The 19,058-nt window shown below is 47.9% G+C and overlaps 1 protein-coding gene across 2 annotated transcripts in view; it reads right to left on the bottom strand.

Moving 5' to 3' along the window:
- DOCK2 (dedicator of cytokinesis 2) overlaps positions 1–19,058 on the bottom strand; it is a 371,427-nt gene that overhangs the window by 19,593 nt on the left and 332,776 nt on the right. For both annotated transcript variants that reach the window (XM_014563918.2, XM_032465120.1), the window contains 7 exons: positions 18,794–18,950; positions 16,447–16,487; positions 12,257–12,347; positions 11,498–11,617; positions 7,585–7,674; positions 5,871–5,975; positions 3,288–3,429 (listed from right to left, as the gene is read on the bottom strand). In XM_014563918.2, the coding sequence (XP_014419404.2) occupies positions 3,288–3,429; positions 5,871–5,975; positions 7,585–7,674; positions 11,498–11,617; positions 12,257–12,347; positions 16,447–16,487; positions 18,794–18,950 (746 nt within the window). The remainder of the gene's footprint in view (positions 1–3,287; positions 3,430–5,870; positions 5,976–7,584; positions 7,675–11,497; positions 11,618–12,256; positions 12,348–16,446; positions 16,488–18,793; positions 18,951–19,058) is intronic.

The following is a 19,058-nucleotide window of genomic DNA, read 5'->3' on the forward strand; positions in this document are numbered from 1 at the left end:
TCCAACCCCCCTCCCCCAAGAAACTCACTTCACATTAATATGGTGGAGATTTAATTGTTTGACACTGAAGATTTTTCCACATTAAATGAGAGTCCCTCATAGAGAAAGAGACAGACAAAGAGAGACAGAAACAGAGACAGAGAGAGAGAGAGATGAGAGGGTGAGAATGAGCAGGGCTTAACACAAGTGAATAAACCCCAGGGGAGGGATTTCCACAATATTCAGGAAGGCTGATTTCCTTTTCACGTCGTATAGTGAACCGCCTTCTCTGGGAAGGAAGTCACTCTGGGTTAAGTCTAGGACAGGAGCTGGCAAACCATGGCCCTTGGGTCAAGTCCAGCTCACTGCCTGTTCTTGTATGATTCACAGCTAAGAACAGTTTTTGTATCTTCAAAAATTGGAAAAAAAGAGTATTATGTGACATGTGAAAATGATACGAAATTCAAATGTCAGTGTTCACAAATGAACTTCTATCGGGGCACAGCCATACGTGTCCATTCAGGCATTACCCACGGCTGCTCTCCCACCACAGCGGACTGGAGTAGCTGCGACAGACACAAAGCCCATGAAGACTAAAATACTTCCTGTCTGGTCCTTTACAGAGAAGTTTGCCAATCCCTGGGTTTTGGTTTTTTTTTTTTTCACTTTTTTTTTTAATTGAAGTATAGTCAGTTTACAACGTTATGTCAATTTCTGGTGTACCCATCCCTGTTTTAAAGAAGGTTCTAAGCCATGTGTACTGATTTTAGCAATTCGCCTTTGTCCAAGAGGAGAGTCCAAACCTGTCCTGGGGAAGCCAGCGACATCAGAGCTCTCTGATCATGTCCAGTAGGATATGTGGCTTGACTCTCTCACCACGTGTTGAACCTATGCATGGAACTGTGGCCCTGAGATCAGGGCAGAGGGGAGGACAGGGGACAGGGGACAACTTTGCTTTCAAATGTTTTCCTCTATTGGATACCTTAGTGGGAAGACATGAGGTTTGTCATCTTTCCAAACTGCTTGTCAGCTTTTCGACACATGAAGCCAAGAGAACAGAGCGTTAAGAGCTCAGATTTTGGCAAAATTCAGACCTGAGTTCAAATCCTAGTTCCACCAATTCCTGGGACCTTGTGCAAGCCGTTTACATTTTTTGAACCTGTTTTCTTATTTGTAAAATGCAGAGAGTCGTAATCCCCAACTCATATGATTATTATGAGGATAAAATGAAACTCAAAAAAATGCCCGGTACACACGATGAACAGTTAATGAAGAACATTCTGTCCATCAATCTTAAACAAAACGACGGTGTTATAGAAAGAACACAGACTTCCAGACAAATGGATCTTGGAGTTCAAATCTCAACTCCGTCACTAACTAGCTTTGTAACCTTAGATAAACCGCTTTACCTCTTTGCCCCATATTCCTTCTCTTTGAAATAGGGTAAATTAATGCCCATCTTAGAGGGTTTTATGAGGATTAAAGAAATAATAGTTATAAAACACTCAGTCTAGTGTGGCATGAAGAGGACCTTTAGCAAGATCATCCCTTCCTCTTTCCCTTCCCACCTGGTTCCTGGCGCTGAACCAAGCCTGCGTGTGATGACACAGCCAGGAGCATACGTGCCCTCGTCCCACCGCAAGCCAAAAGGCCATGGAGCTGTTCAACACCAGGACATCTACTTAGAAGGGCCTCAGTACTAATCCTGTGTCTCACCTGGAACAAACTCTCATTTGTAACCAGCCAGCCCCGCCACCGGTTGCATTTCCTCCTGCAAATAACCCTGGCAGAGCAGGCACGAAGGGCCAGCGAGCATAATGAAAAGGTTATTGGTGAATATTTATCGCCCGAGGGGAACATATTTGGATTAAGGTTCAGCAGACTTAGCGGACCAGGCATGCAACCTGTTGGCCCCACTTTGAAGGCTGTATCTTAATTTGTGCTACAGGATGCAGTACGGGAGCCAGGCTGGGCTACCGCGGCCCCTCCCCCTCGCCCAGCTGTTGGCCTCATCCTTGGGTTTTGTACGCCCCCTGCCACCTGAGCCCTGCCCCTGCCCAGCGGCGTCGGCTCCCGGCCTTATAAACATCATGCTTTGCTGCACTGGAGCCAGATTACAGCACATCCTGTCCAATCTCACCAGCCGCATCCACGTCACCTCAGCCGTCAGTGTGCTCCAGCGAGCTGGCTCCCCTGCCTCCTCCCTCCCTCCTTCCTTGCTCTATTTATCTATCTCTCTACTCTTTCTTTTCCCTTCTCTCTTGTTTTCTTTCTCTCTGCATTAACCAGCCAAATATCTTCTGAGAGTTGGCTTTGGGGATTACTGTGATGAGCAAGGCAGCGCGGGGCTCTGCCCTCCCAGGAGCTTCCAGTCTAGCCTGCGCGTACCTTTAAAAGCACAAGAGGTAAGGACGGGTTGTGATCAATTCTCTAAAGAAAGCAGACAGGGTTTGAGATACCAGAGTCCTGAAGACTTCAGATAAGGTGACCAGGGCAGGCTTCTTCTGGGAGGTGACACTGAGTTAGGATCTGATGGGTGAGAAAGGAGCTGGCGGAAAGGCATTCCAAGCAGAGGGAACAGAAAATGCGCAGGCCCAGAGGTGGGAACAAGCTGGACATATTTAAGGCTCAGGAACAAGGCCCGTGTAGCCAGAGGGGCATGAGAAAGCAAAAGGAGAGTCGAGGGCAATGACATTGGACATGCAGACAGAGGTCAGATGACAGCCTTGCAGGCCTTGTTCAGGAGTTCTGATTTTATTATAAGAGCACTGTGGCACCATTTCAGTTCTTGGAACCTCAGGGCCTTTGCACAGGATGGTCCTTCCCTCTGTCTGGGAACATCCTTCCCACCTCCCACTAACCTTTGACTGATTACTCACCTTAAACATCACCTTCCCCAGGACACCTTCCCTGCCCTCCCAATCACAGTGCCCTGCAGGGCGTTGATCACATTTCTATCAATGTACATTTAATGATGCAATTAGTTGTTTAATGTCCTTCACTTGCTAGACTCCCTGCAGGTAGGACCTCTTTGTGAGTGGAATCCCCGGTCCCTTGCACTAAGCTTGGCAGAGTCAGGGCTTGACAGTACTCACTACAAGAATGAAGGAATGAGGGAGTAAGTGAATTTTTCAATGAATGCACCATTAAGAGTTGGGTTCTTTTTGGATCCCGCACTGGACACTAAAACTGGCACCACCGCAATGGTTCTGGCAGCAGCTCTGAGCTCTAAGATGGGGCTCTGTGGACTAACGTCCTGGCAGGGCTGCCCATGCCTGGCCCTTGGCTGGGGCGTTCCTCAAGGATACACTGGCCCGGGGCGTTCTTGACGTCGTCCCCGGGGGCAGAGGTTGTGTTCATCTTCTCCGCGTTGGGGAACTGGCTCATCAGCTGCATCTGGAAATCTTCTCTTCGCTCGTACTCCTTCCCTCGGTAGATGAACACTTTGTTCTGCAGAGAAATGACACCGGTCAGAGATGTCAGGGCCCAGGCTTGGGGAACGTGGTCCAAGCCAAGTTGGGAGGCTTGTGACATGAGCACAGGGCTGTGGCGACTTCCTATAGCTCTCTCCCCTCTCTGTATCCCACCACCCAGGCGAAAGAGGAGCTCAACTTCCTGATCTTCTAGCTGGGCACACCACTTTAAAAAAATTGTTTCTAAAGGGAGAGATCACGGATGCGGAGAACTTATCTTTCAAACCATCATATGTACAGCTTCCAGAATAATTCCTTACTCAGCTCGCACTGTGTCACACCCACTCTCCCATTTACAAGACCACAAAGTTTCCCTCCTGCCTTTAATGGGCCGTGTGGGCTGAGCCTGTGGGATGGAAGAGATCAGCATCCGGGTCCTTCATCAGTGGCTCCATGGAAACACACTCTTTATCCTTCCTGGACCACGTTAGCCTCTTCGACAGCAGTAGTTTTCAAACAGGGGGTGATTTTTGCCTCCAAAGGGATGCTGGCAATGTCTGGAAACATTTTTGGCTGTCACAGCTCTGGGAAGGGGCTCTGCTGGAACCTAATGGGTGGAGGCCCAGGATGCTGCACAGGACAGCCCCATAGCCAAGAGTTACCTGGCCCAAAATGTCCATAGAGCTGAAGGTGAGAAGCCCTGTTCTAGACCATATCTGTGCCATCTAACGGCCCCTAAATTCTTCTGTCCAGACCCACGTCGGCCACCGCCTCTCTGTGTCAGTGCTTCCAAATCTGGCCCCTCATCACAGAAGCCTAGGAGCTTTCAGAAGTCCAGATTCCCAGGTGTCACTCCGGACCTGCTGAAATAGTCTGTGGGAGTACGGCCCAGGAGCATGGACTTTTAACAAGTTCTCCCGGGGGTTCCGATGCAGGATCACGTGTGGGAAGTCACCGCTGTTCCCTGGAGGAAACCCTCACATCTGCCCCTTCTGCAGCTCATGGTGGTCACTCCGGTAAGCCCACCCTGATTTCCACATGGATTGGTACCAGTGAGGGGTTTAGCTCCTTGACCATACTAAATATGGTGAGGATCAGATTTCCTGTTTCTTTTGTATCTCCCTGACCTCAGTCAGGATTGAACCACAGACTCACAGACCAGAAGGAAGCCTTCAGCTGACCTAATCCAACGCTCTACAAAAGCAGACACGGTTCAGACACTATGCTCCAGGGTTCCCTGAGGGTCCCCTAGACTCCTGCAGGGCCTCACAAGATCAAAACTCTTTTCATCGTGACAGTTAAGATGCTATTTGCCTTTTTCACTCTCATTCTCTCACGAGTACAGCAGAGTTTTCCAGAGGCTACGTGATGCAGAAACATTCAGAATCTAGCTGTCTTCTCTTAATATGGACATTAAAGAGATTTGCAGAAATGTGAAACAATCTCACTGTTCACACTAATTTTTATTGGGAAATAGAGCCATAAAAATACACACAAAATGTTATGATAACTCACAGAGAAAAAAATGTGACAATGAGTGTGTATATGTCCATGAATAACTGAAAAATTGTGCTGAACACTGGAATTTGACACAACATTGTAAAATGATTATAAATCAATAAAAAATGTTAAAAAAAAAGAAATAAAGACTTGCATTTTGTTCCAAAAAAAAAAAAAGATGTAATCTATGTTAACACATGATGTGCTAATTAGTGTTATTATTATTGTTAAATAAACGGATACAGTTGACCCTCCATATCCTGGGGTTCTGAATCCATGGATTCAACCAACTATGGGTCAAGAATATTTGAAAAAAAAAATTTCAGAAAGTTCCAAAAATAAAAATTTGAGTTTGCTGCACTTCGGCCACTACTTACATGGCATTTGCACTGTATTAGGCTTTTTAAGTCATGCAAAGCTCATTTAAAGTATTTGGGAGGTTACATGCAACTACCATGCTATTTTATATAAGGGACTTGAGTATTATCAGATTTTGGTACCTGCAGAGGGTCCTTGGAACCAATTCCCAGTGGATACCAAGGGATGACCTGCATTTAAACATTTCCTTAGTGTTAATTTTGAGTATCGTCAATGTAGACAGATGAAGTCTACAAATACAGTTCTTCAGGGACCTTGATATTTTTTAAGAGAAAGGGGTCCTGAGACCAAAAGGTCTGAGAACTCGTAGCAGAGCTCCTCCCGCCTCTCTGAGCATCTCACTCCGGGGATGGGGCACTCACTACCTCACACGGCAGCTCTGGCTGCTATGTATTTAGAGAAACACAGCAGGTGTTGAGGTGCTGATAATGGAGGGGGATGGGGGAGCACATGGGGGTGGGGACGGTGCTCAGACAGAGGAGGGTGAGGAGGAGCGCACAGGGTCTGAGCACAAGCAGAGCCTCAAACACAGAGGGGGAGCCCACATGAGATGCCAAGGCCCCAGGTGCCCTGGTCTGTGCCTGAGTCACCCAGACTCACCCGCAGGAAGGAGGGGAAACCCTGGCCGTAGTATCCGACGGCAAAGTAGTCTGGCTTGGGTCTGAGGATTTTCATGATTTTTTCATAGAATTTTGCTTGCTGGATCTGAAAGAAGAAAGCTCACAGCTTATAACAACACAGATGTGGATTAAAGGCACATTCAGCTCCAAGAAGCCACAGTTTAGACGTGATCATTACACCAGAATCCACGTGCCAAGGGCACGTTTGCATGTTCATGGAGATGTCTGAAACCGTAACAGCAGCGAGCTGTACTTACAATATACCAGATATCCTGTTAATCACTCCACCTGCATTAGCACGTTTACTTGCACTGCCCTCGTAACAATTCCACAGTACTGTATTTCCGTTTTGCAGATAAAGAAATGGTATCTCATGGTGCAGCCAGTGAGCACAGAACTGAACCCAGCCAGCTGTCCAGAGCCCGGACCATCGCCACTCCACTCCCACCGGGTACAGTTTGTGACGGTCTGTAGATGGATGTGTCTCTGAATACAGATGTCTTCCTATGTATGCACACCTCACATATTTCTTCAGTTCTGAGAGGTGTGTATTTTTCATATGTTAACATCTTTGAAAACAATTTGTGTTTAACTTTATACCCTGACGGCATCTTCCAATTGCTATTAAGTGGAGAGAAATCGCGATGGGGCACGTAAAACAGAATGGTGCGGCTCCCAAATGATGGCGTCTTAAATTTGACACAACATGGAAGAGAAGTGCGTGTGGTCCTGATCGTGAGCCTGTGTGATGTGGTCTTGGTGCACAGATGTGCACGCACATCTGCGTGTGCATGAACGTATACTGGGTATGGGTGTGCGTGCATGAATGTGTGCCGTATGTGCGTGTGCAATGCACCTGTTTAGAGGGCATGTGTGCACTTCCACACCCAGAAGCATCTATGTGGATAGAATCAAGCACATATAGTGTTTCTTGGTGCAAGCAGTGTGTTCGCATCATATCTTAGAACACTATACTCCGTACCCATCCTCCCACCAAAAAAGCTTTATTTCTTCTTCCAACCTTCTGACTCTCATTTTATAGTTCCCTGGAAACAGCTGGACTGGCCTCTCGAAATGGGCTGAGATGGGGCCCTGGGGTCCTGGTTCTCAGGCCACCAGGAAATATGTGTGTGGGGATAAGCCAAAATGTTCTGCCTTTTCCCTGTAGAGGCCACCTCCCCACCAAGGCCTGGCCTCTGCAGCAGAAGCAGGATGGGCTGGCTTCCCCCTACTTTCCACTTCCTCCACCAAATCACAAGCTTCGAGGAGCTAATGAGGAATGGCCAGATGGGGAGCATTTTAATGTGATTTATCTGTTAATCAGAAAGCACAGATTTTCGTTTTTATTTCATTGGCTTAGTGATTTGTAGGAATTTTACTGTGAATGTAGCAGAGTGTTTACTGGGTATGCAGCATCAGCCCCAGCGCCAAGCAGGTACTTAACACTCCATCCGAGAAACTGTCACTGATGAGTTTTCCAGGAAGATCTCCCTTTGGAAATATTCCCTACTGGGAGGGAGGCGCTCAGCACAGCCTTGCTCGGCTGGAACCCGACTTCCATTCCATTCCGTTCCCGGTGCCCTAACCCCATTTGGCCTCCTGCCCCTGCCACCCCTCTCCCCAGCCTCTCTGCTGAGCCGAGGCCCTGGGCACCCAGCCTCCAGGGCAGCCAGCTCCCCCCGAGGACGCCTTACCAGGTTCTGGCTCAGCAGCTCGTAGTCAAAGATTTCCATCTCATACTGTTCCGCCAGCTCCTTGCACAGACTGATGGCCTCTTCCCACATCTACGAGGAAGGTCACGGAGACAAAGGTTACGGCGACCTCCAGGCTTGCAGAAGGAAGAGACCACTGGAAACTCTGCTCCTGGGACTGAGCCACAAGCCTCACTCTGGCCCAGACCTGGCCCCACACCCAGGAAGCCGGGGGCCTCCCAGGAAGCCGACCTTTCCTCTGCCTCTCATCCTAGTTTCATGACAAATAATGGAACACCTGCAGATGAGGCTAAATACCTTATTTACGTGCTCTCTGGATCTTCACAACCACTCTGAGAGGTGAATAATAGTATCTGCACTTCCCAGGTAAGAAATGGACCTTAGATGACAAAGCATGTGGCCTGGGTCGGATGCCCAACCCACAGCAGGGCCAGGATGCACACCCGAATGAGGCTCTCCACCTTGCGCTTACTTCCCTCCCTCAGGAGCGCTTAGTAAACTAACATGTGTCTCCCTGCGCGCAGGTGGGGCAGGGAGGTGTTAGCCCCATTGTCCAAAGAGAAATGGTCCACAAAGGGGTAAGCAGGCAGCCTGAGGTCAGAAAATTTCTAGACACAGAGTTGGGGCCAGATCCAGCTTTCCTAATGTTTGCTCCTGGGATCTTTCCACTCTGTCAATCCTGTCACTTTCTTTTCCCTTTTGGGCAAATGTCTTCCCTCCCTCCCTTCCTCTCTTTCTTTCACTTTAAAAAAAAATCGTGGGAAGAACATTTAACCTACGATCTGTCCTCTTAACAGATTTTTAAATGCACAATGCATAACTGTTAACTCTAGGCCCAGCGTTGTACAGCAGACCTCTAGGATTTATTCATCTTACTTAAATGAAACTTTATACCTATCAATTCTTACTGGGGTTATTTGGGGTGAGTGGGCCGGGGGCAGCAGAGAGGTGGAGGTGGTGGTGGGACTGGAGTATTAAAAAGAATGATTAAAGCTTTTTTCTTAAATAGGTCTTTTCCATCTTTTAAAAGAATTCTGAAAAACAAACTCTGGACATAGGGGGTCCTTCTCCTCTGCTCTGTCTTGGCTGAAATCAATAGATCATCTCCCCCATCTTAGACGGAAGGGGTCAGGAACCTCTGCAGAGAGGCAGGGGGAGGTGCTGGGTGGGCTGGAGATCTGGCAATCTCAAGGGACACCCATTACATTTCACATTTGGCTTAAAATGGAAGATGCACCTAAATGGAGAAGCTGGGGGAGGCGGGGGAGGAGAGAGGAGAGCTTGCCAAAATGCAGTGTGTGCTTTGTAGCAAAAGTGCTCTCTGCATCCAAGCATAAAAATAAATAAAAGCAAGTGCCGAGTGGAGGAGCTGTGGCTGTAAACTCATGGACAACTTAGTGAGCAGCATAAAAATGCTTTACATGCCAGGAGGAGTCACGTCCACCGGGCAGGCTGGGCTGGGGCTTTCTTTCTCCTTAGCCTGACCAAGAAGATGGTGGTAACACCCCTAGGTTGGGCCAGAGGACTGTTTGGCTCAGGTGAAGGTCTTTGCCAACTTCCCACCATAATGTGCCAGAAATATTCTCCCCACATGTTAAGAGATCACTAAGGGGCCAAGGAGGGGGACAGGCAGGGAGTCAGATCCCTGGTATTTCCTCCAGGTTTGCCTGGGACCTCTAAGTCTCATACATTAGTTACTGAGCCACCCGCTTGGCTTCTAGACATCTTAAGGTATATGGTGATGGAACAGATGAAAAAATGGACAGGAGAGTCTCTGCTTTCATGAAACAGAAGTGGGTAAAGCATACATGTAAACAGATGTAACAGGTTGGGTTTTGATGGATGTAGAGGAGTCCACCAGGTACTGACAGACGCACTTATGGAGCAGAAAGCCATTGTGTGTGTCTAGATCAATGTGCCTCCATGAGGGAAGATACAGGGAAAGGAAGTTAAAGGGATGCTGAAGAGTTTGGGCTTTCTTCTAGAAGCCACCATAGCAGTGGCTTTCAGAGTGTGCTCTACCCATCTGCTCCCTCCTCTCTGCCCCCAAAGTACCTTAGCACCACCCTGTTCCCTCTCCCTTCCCCAAGATGACACAGCACCAAAGGGTCATGTGCAAAAATAAAGATGATGACTGGTATGTCTGTTTTGCCAAGTAGATAATAAGCCCCTTGACATCGAGGATTATGCCTTTTTCCTCTCTGCTCAGCACAGGATGGATCGACCCGGACACTTTGCAGAGGACAAGGCTCAACACGTCCTTTTGGGGCTTTCGCACAGTGACTGACTTAATCAGCTGATGAGCCAAGAGGAAGCTCTGACTCGATGCCCAGAAGGACAGGAGGTTCTGGGGACAGCAGACTCTCTGCCCTCAAGAGGCTTATAATTACAAATTATAAAAACAGTGTTCTGTAACTGCTCAACTCCCGGGAATTTATAAGCCTGTTCACAGACATTACCTCATTTTATCTTTCCAGGGAAGGTGGGGAGATCAGACTAAGACAGATGCAATGAACTGCAGTGACAGAACGGGCCAAAATTAAGTGCTAAATTATGTCTTGATGAACTGTAAGAGGCTTTGCCATTCAGAGGAGGGGCGGGCTGGAGGTAAGCCAGAGGACTCCAGACAAGCTCGACAGAGGAAGTGGCCGGTCTACTGGCGCCTTGAAGGCAGAGCAGGTAATAATGATGACAGTTACAGTTTAACAGGCTGTTACTCTGTACCAGGTCCTATGCTGGGTGCTCTACATGCAGTGTTTTTTCCCTCACCTAATTTTCACAACGCAACTAGGAAGTGTGTACTTTTAACATCTCACTATTATGGACGGGGAATTGGAGTCTCTGAAAGGCCAAGGGGATTGTAGGTGGTAGAGGAACAAGGTCTGAAGCCTAGAGCCTGAGCACTTAGCCATGCTGCCTCGACCCCTACGGGATGAACGGTAGCATTTGGGCTGATGCCTCCTGGAAGTCTATGAACAGCAGCAGCTGGTCTGCCTAATCTCTAGACCAAACCCAACAAAGCATCCTGTTCTTGCTGTTTAGAGATCAATGATGAAACCGTGATGTCTTTCATACATTCAGTTAATTAATTTACACAACATGTATCTATTGGCACCTGTATGTCAGGCTCCAGGCTAGTTCTGGGCACTCAGCAGCGGATAAGACAAGTCTGTGCTCACGACCTTCTCAAGTGGGAGCCAGACAATGATCAAGTGAAAACAAGATGATCAAGGTGATGTCTGATAGTGACAAGTGCTTTGAAGAAGCAATACGGGTGACTCAGGGCAGGGGTGCTGCTTTATCTTGTGTGGTCTGGGAAGGCCTCCTTCAGGACATGACGATCTTTGCTTGGGCAAAACCCTGAGCCATGAGAAGGAGCCGGCCAGGGGAAGATAAGGAGGAGAAATTTCTAAGCTGGGAAAAGTAAGTGCAAAGGTCCTGGGGTAGAAAAAGAACTTGGCATAGAACATGTGAGCATGAGCCTGGCAGTGATGACATGAGAGAAGTAGTCAGGGGACAGCTGCTGTGGGGTCTCATGGGTCATGGGAAGGACTGTGCAGTTTGTTGTAAGTGGAGGGGACAGCCATCTGGGATGGCTAGAAGCAAGACAATGGCATGACCCAATACAGGTTTATGATCACCCTGTTTCCTACATGGAGGATGATCTGCTGTGGGGATAGAGGATGCAGGGAGGTTGCTTAGGATTCACTGAGTGGCCAGATGAGCAATGTTGGTACCTTGAACAGAGGTGGCAGGGATGGGGATGGAGGGAAGTAATCAGACTTGGGAGGGAGAGCTGAGCAGAGCAGAGGGACTGGGTGTAGAGTCTGGGAGGGAACAGTCCCTCCCGGTAGCTAGGGTTCCCGCAAAGAGAGGAAGGGCAAGAACCAATTACCTTTCCTTTGTCAAAGTAGCCTATGATGATCTCATACAGTGTCTCCTTCAGCTGCCGGTGGGTCTGGGGGTGCTGCTGGCCTGTCTGCATGACCTGTGACGCGCACTGCTCGTCTGACCACTGTGGAGAGAGGACATGTGTATAGTCTGTGGCAGGTGCCTCCCCCACTGCTGGGAGGTGGGAGGAATCCCTGCAAACACCCCCGCCAGCCTCCCCGCCGCCCTGGGTGTCAGTGGTCAGTGAGAGAGATGCTGGTCTGGAGTTTCCATTTGGGAAGCGCCCCCTCACGCTTATTTGATTCTCTCTATTGGCTCACAAGTGTGGTTTGTCGAGTTTTGCTCTGAAACCCTGCAAGCCATGGTCCCAGCTCTTCAAAAACCAAAGGAAATCCTTCAGACTTTGCCCTGCTCCGGCGGCACTTTCAAGAGAAGGAAAACAGCTCACGGGGCATGCTAATGATTTATAGCCGATGTTTGGATGTTATATAAAACAGTTTGGATGTTATGTAAAACTGCAAGACATATCTCAGGGGGTTGTTTTTGCTGCTAAATGTGAAGGTCACTTGAAACCTTATGTGACTAGACAACGCAGTGCAGAAAAGTAACCTTCTAGGTTAAGAGTTTGGGGACACAGAGCAAAACAAAATTTATTTGGCTAATTCTTTTCCTTTCCTTTCCTTTCCTTTTTTAAACTCTTCAACTCGCTGGGAGGGCTCCATGGGGACGCCAGCATGAATCCCCTTCACGGGAAGGGCAGTACCTTGAGAAGCCAGGTGTGGAGGAGGAGTGTATAGGCGGCCTCGGTGTAATTGTCACAGTCCAGGTGAAGGTCGCGGAGTTTGTACAGGTACCTGTTTGGGGAAATAAGCTAAATTACCAGGTGCAATAAGGAGGCAGATGGTAGGGCCAGGAAGGAGCCAGACAGAACAGCCGAGTACCTCTTGGAGTCACGGGAGTCCTCCATCCCCCCACCATCCAGCCCCCTTGCATGGGTGACAGTGACAAAACCCAGCATGTGTGGGGCATTTTAGTGTGTGACAGGAATCATGCCAAGTATTTTAAATGCCTCCTGACAATCATGTAAAATGGGTTCATTGAGTATTACCATTTACAGATGAGAAAACTCTGGCCTGGAGAAGTTAGGTACCATTCCAGCCAGTATTCAACTTGATGCTGAAGACTCTGACCAATGCAATATGACAAGTCAGGGAAATCAAGGAAGGAGAAATAAATATCTTGTCAGAGCACGTGCTAAAGTATGGGAGAAATGGAATGTGATTGCAGTCTAACCGCCTTCAGAGCCGACACGCCGATCACTGCATGACTCCCAGGGCGTGGACAAGCCACAGCTCTGTAAAGGGCAGCTCCCAGCCTCTCTTCAGTGCTCTCTAGTGTAAAGGAAGTGCATTTTCTGATAAGAAAGGAAGTGGCCCTGGGTCGAGAGATTCGATATGCATGTGGAGGCCTGGAGTTGTCAGCAGGGAGAATCTACTATTCAACCACAATCGCATTCCCACCTCCCAACCTTCTGTAATGTGGCGATCCCGTTCTGCACCCTGGGATGGCTCTGCAGTTGGGAGATGTTAAGGACAGGACAGGAACAAAGGAAGGGAGCTGTGGTTAATTATTTGACACATAGTAAGTGTTAAGGGGCAGGGAGGTAACTTCTCTGTGCCTTCGTTTGCTATTCTGTAAAATGGCAGTGCTCACAGAATGCACCCATAGAGTTGCTGGGCATATAAAGGGCCACGCAGACCACGTGTAAAGGGCTCAGTCAGGGACAGACAGCGTTGCTGCTCATACACGCCAGTAGCCACTGAAATTGATCAGCCCGCAGCCCGCACTGAGCAGTGACAGCTACTATCTCTTGGCATTATAGACCAGGTTCTGCTACAAAACAGTCCCTCCTGCCACTGTTGGAGACGGAATCCGGAGCCAAAGAACCACTGCTTGGGTGACTTGCAAGTCACGGGGAGCATTTATTCAAACCCAGCTCTTAGTAATTTGGTGAAGGGAAGATGCTGTGATGCGATGCCCTTGCTCCCTCCTCCGAGAGGAAAGGCGCTGTCTGTAATCGTGCCAGGATTCCGCCTTTGTTGTCTAACTGCAGGGAACAAAGGGCTTCTCAAACATCCGCACTCAAAGCAGGTCTCAGTGCTCAGGCTTCGATTCCTGCTGGAAGAAAGCTTTCGGCAGAGAATGTCACCCAAGGAGGAGCTAGTGTTTCATGTCCCCGGCCACATTAAACATGGTCAGTGGGCCAAACGGAGGCTGCCTGAACTCGGAGTAGGGACTGCCAAAGATTTGGGGGGGGGGCGGGGAGAAAGGTCAATAAGTGATGATTTTTGATAACTAATGAGCTAGTGACATTTTGCTCATTGATTTATTCAATCAGCAAAGCTGTGCTGAGCACACAGGCCGTACCAGGAATCAGAGATAAAGGCTGGCAAAAGCAGGTGCCATTCTCAGAGTTTGGGATTTACAGTCTAGGAAAAGGGACAGGCACCACTCAAATAAGTGACGGCAAAAACACAGCTGTGATCAACGTTGTGAAGGAGAGGTCTATGTTAGTATGAGAGCAGGATTCATGCAGGTGGGGCTTCCAGAAAGGTCTCCAGCGTGTGACAGTTGGGCTGGGATCTCTAGGTTAAGAGGATGAGTGGGGTGGCGTCCCAGACAGAAAGAGTCTTCATTCATTCGTTCAACCAATGAGTGCTTTATAGATTATATCAATTCATCCTCCCAACAAGTCTTTTGTAAAAACTGAGACTTACGTTAAAGTAGATGGAGCTCGAAATAGGCAGAACAGGGTTCTGACACTGGCTATGTCTGCCTGTTCAGTCCCTCTGTCCCCTTTAACTTTCTGGTGATCAAAAGAGCTATGAGTGAAACTGCACGTGGGCTGCCCATAGGGAGTGCTGAGTCTGTGGCCGACCTTGAGAAACGCCCATGTACATGGCCAAATCCCATCTTAGCTCTACCTGCCAGTTCTTGCTCTCTTAGATCCCTGACCATTGGGTCCAAAAAACTCTAGAAGAGAGCAGTTGGAAGGACAGCATCCCTGCTGCTTTCAACTCCTCACTTGGCCAAGGCGCCCTTTCCTATCCTTTGTCAACGCAACGGTTTGCTGCTCAACTACAGAGCTCAATGGAAGACACGCTGATGGGCCCGACTAGGGAATTAAATGCAAACAGATGCCGGAGAGGGGCAGTCTGAGTGAGGCAGATGGGATGAAGTTCAGTGGGGAATGGAGACAATGTCGTGACCACATCACTCCTGTCCCGTCTAAAGAGGTGGCCGCCACCCAGTGTAAGCCATGGCCGTCAGGATGAGGGCCCAGCATTGCCATCCCTTCTTAGTTTTTCAGAAGAGGGAAATTCTGATTTTCATGTAACTTCTCTGGATTTTTAAAATTTGGCAGCCAATTAAAAATGTTTTTAAATACTATGCCTGCCAAACAGGACAGACTGTCAGACTATATCCTGTTTACAATGTCTGGTTTAGGCAAATGTGGTTTTCCTAGATTACTATAGGATTCAAATCTCCAAAGCTTATGGAAATCTGGGATTCGCCGTCTGTGTTTCTAAACTAGGAAGAACAGAAAAGAGGTTGGGGGAGGGACCCAGGTGCCAGGCACTTCACCTATAGCATCTCATTTAACGCTCAGAACAGAATGGAAACATTCTCCAGGTGGAAACCTCAGCCTGGAGAGACTGAGTCATTTATCCAGGGTCATAACAAAAGGAGGTAAAGCCCCCGGGCCCTTTGTACACAAAGCTCTGTGTTACTACAGTGAGTCACATCTAGTGATGTTATAAATACTATCCAGCCTCAGGACAACCTATAAAATTGTCTTTTTTTTTTTTATCCCCAAATGATAGTTCCTATTCCTGGAATAATGCTAGCATACCTAAAAATATCTGCAGTAATGGCAGACTGAGTTTGGCCTTGGAGTCTCCGGCCTTTGACTGAATGTTGTCAAAAGCCTTGAAAGAGCCATGGTCGTTAACCTTATGATCGATTCCACTTTGCGGCCTTCTGTCTCCTAAGGAGACGCATAAAGATACATGTCCAATAATTTTGTAATTGTGCTGTTTATGGTAGAAAAAAGTTGGAAACGACCTAAATGTTCAATAACATTGGATGATTGGCTATATAAATTATGGTATATTCTGGAAAGAAAATTTTATAGTTTCATTAAAAATTATGCTGAAATACATCTGTTGACATGGAATTCTCGACAAGCAAAGAATAACTTATGAGCAACATGATCCCATTTTTGCAAAAAATATGCATGCATAGGATTTGACCTATATATAAATATAAAAAGGTCTGGGAATATGTATAGATTATAGAAGTTTTTTTTTTTGTTTGTTTTGCTTGTCTGTATTTTATGAGGATTTTTTGGTAATAAGTATGTATTATTTTCGTAATGAGTAAAAATAACAATAAAAAAAATCTGGAGTTAAAAATGAGATTCTGAGAAACACTGGCAAGGGAGTCCTTTGCTCCAGGCAAATGTTCCCCTCAAAATCCTTCAAATAAATATCTTTTAAATGTCTACAAAGAAGCGGGAATCACACATCTCCGTATGTTTTTCTCTTCTACATGCCTTCCAAACCCTGGGCCAGGGTTTCACGTGCCAGCCCTGTGACAAACGCAAGTGCCACTCGCCAGCTCAGTCCACAAGATGGGTTAGGGAACATGTGATCTGTGGACACAGCAAAACTGCATGGAAGGCCAGAGAACTCTAAATGGATTTAGGGGTGCTGACTGCAGGAGAATGGAAGGAGTTGAATCTGGGGAGATTGATAGGAATCAGAACACAGGGCGCCTGAGTGTCAACAAGATAGGCTTAGATTCTATCCTGAAGGCAGTGGGGAGCCATCAATGGATATTGAGCAGGAGAGTGGCACAGCGGGTCTGGGTTTTAGAAAACAAAAATCTTACCTTATGTACATCTCTTCCCTGTTGTTATCTTTGTAGAAATTCTAGATAAGGGGGAAAAAAAAACCAGTGATGAATGTTTTTCTTTGCAGAGCAGCAGGGGTGGAGGGGCACAGTGATGAAGATGAGAGGAAATTGCCATTTACTATCTGGGCACCCTGAGATGGGAGCAAGAAGTTTACTTCCCTGAATGCATCAAACAGGAGATTATTAGGAGATTCTGCCTTGAAAGTCACTTCCCTGAGCCTTAGACTAGAAAGAGACAGAGGAAGTATGTCAGCCATCAAAGGTAGGGGGCGGGTGCAACTGTTTGCTGCGCTGAGAGGTGGGCTGCCAAGACTGAGGCAGTTTACTTTGACAACGTCTACTATGAAAGGCAGCCCAGCTCAATCTCTGAAAGCTCAGACTCTGTACTCAGGCAGACCCGAGCTGGAACCAGAGTAATAGCAGTGGTAATCACAACAGGTCCCCAGTGATGGTAACAGATCATAACTTCTGACAGTGCAGAACCATCAGGCGTTATTCTGAGATTCCACAGTCAAAAACATTTAAACTTGGTGGGTGCAACCTATTCTAGCTCAGGGGTCATTTAGACCAGTAGTTTTTCTGGAATCCCATGCATTTTTAAATACGTCCTTACAGGTTCTGAGCCAGGAAGTCATGATCTGATCCGTGAGCTACACTTTGAGGAAAGCCTGGTTTAGTTCAAGGCACCCATGTGCACCTGTGGCTCCGAGAGGGCGAGGTGATGTGTTCCCGGTGTTCCAGGGCACAGGTGGCGGGTGGCAGAGCCCTCCTAGACCTCCAGGCACCCCCATTCCATCCCGTTCTTCTCCCTGACTTGGCGTTTAAGCCACACAGAAAGATCCAGCAGGGCCTCACTGCTTACAGACCTGCCTGTCCCAGCCTTCTCCCAGGTCAGATTCTGACAGCTGAAGGTCAGTTTCTTCAACCAACTTCTATCTCTCCAGAGAGAGAAGGTGCTATACTCCTGGGAAAACCCCTGTTCGTGCTCTGTATGTAAATTGGGCCTGGTGGAGTCATTTAGCCATGAATTTCTTGCTGCTGTAATCAGTTTTAAACTCCCCTTAGCGTTTCAGAAAATCAATGGCAATACGGAGGCTGTTTAAAAAGAGTCCACTTAGGGTAAACAGAAGACATACAACAGAGCCATGGGGACAGGATTTGTATTTCTGGAGCACTGGGGATGGCAGGGGGTTGACAGGATAGAAGGCACATGGCCTCTTGGCCGGCTTTATTCACTTAGACCACTTCAGGGTGGGTTGGCAGGGGGGGTATGAAGCCCTGTGGCTGCTACTAGCTGTGTCATGACCACATCGCAAGACATCTGAAGGGAGACTGTTTGGGAGCTGGTCCACGGCAGGTCACGCGATACAGGGGTTAAGAGTCTGGGTCTGGAATTAGCTGCACTGGTTAGCCTGTCCCATAGTACTTTTCTACAGGTCCTAGTCATCAGTACCCCTTCCTTCTCTAAGAGAAGAAAACTAACACACGGTGAGCATTTAACCGTGGCTCAGGACTGCACAACCAATGAAATAGGTACCATTATCTTCCCCATGGAACAGTTACGCCAACTAAACCTTCAAAAACTTCCTTGACCTGTGTATCCTATTAATTACCTGAGGGAGGACGAGAACCCAAGGGCTGTGTGCCTCCAAAGCTCATGCTCTGTATACTGCCACCTTCCTTTCGTGTGATACGTTGTGCTAAAGGAAACACTGTCATCCCTTGGCATTTGCAGGGCATTGGTTCCAGGATCCCCACGGATACCAAGATCCGAGGATGCTCAAGTCCCTTATGTAAAATGGCGTAGTATTTGCATATGACCTAAGCATATCCATATACTTTAAATCATCTCTAGATTGCTTATAATTACTAATACAATGAGTAAATACTATGTACATCGTTGTAAATAGGACTATGGAAATCCTTGTAAATACAATGTAAATGCTACATAAATAGTGTCCAGCACACCACAAATTCAAGTTTTGCTTTTCGGGGCTTTGTGAATTTCTTTTTTTTTCCTGAATATTTTCCATCGGCAATTGGTTGGATCAGCGAATGCCGAACTCTTGGATGGGGAGAGCCGCCTATGCTCATTTCCATTTCACATAGAAGGAAACTGAGGCATGGAAACGTAAAACGAGACTGGCTTCAAGACAGAGCTAGCAGAGGGCAGGGCAGGGATTCAGCCTCACGTCTGTCTGATTTCGAAAGCCCTTAGCACTGCTTCCCCATGAAAAGCAACAGCGAAACCCAAAGCCAGGCCTGCCCCACCCAGGACTCTGATCTGACTCAGACTGGGGGCCGTGGGGAGAGCCCCGCATACCAGCAGGTTCACGGTGCAGCTCATGCGGTTGTCTTTGCTCTCGTCCGTCATCACGCCCCGGTAATCCAGCAGCTTCTCAAGGAGGCCTTTGACCAGGTTCACAAAGTTCTCCACAGACTTGGAGATGCTCGGGTGTTCTGCAGCACACTCCATCAGGCTGCAGCACAGACGGGAGGGCAGTGAGATCCCGGCCAGGGGAGGAAGAGTGGGCTGGGGGTAGGGAGCAGGGGCAGCGCAGGGCTGGGGTGGGTGGAGTTCAAGCCAA

The sequence above is a fragment of the Camelus ferus genome, chromosome 22 (genome assembly GCF_009834535.1).
Source record: "Camelus ferus isolate YT-003-E chromosome 22, BCGSAC_Cfer_1.0, whole genome shotgun sequence".
Lineage (NCBI taxonomy): Eukaryota > Metazoa > Chordata > Mammalia > Artiodactyla > Camelidae > Camelus > Camelus ferus.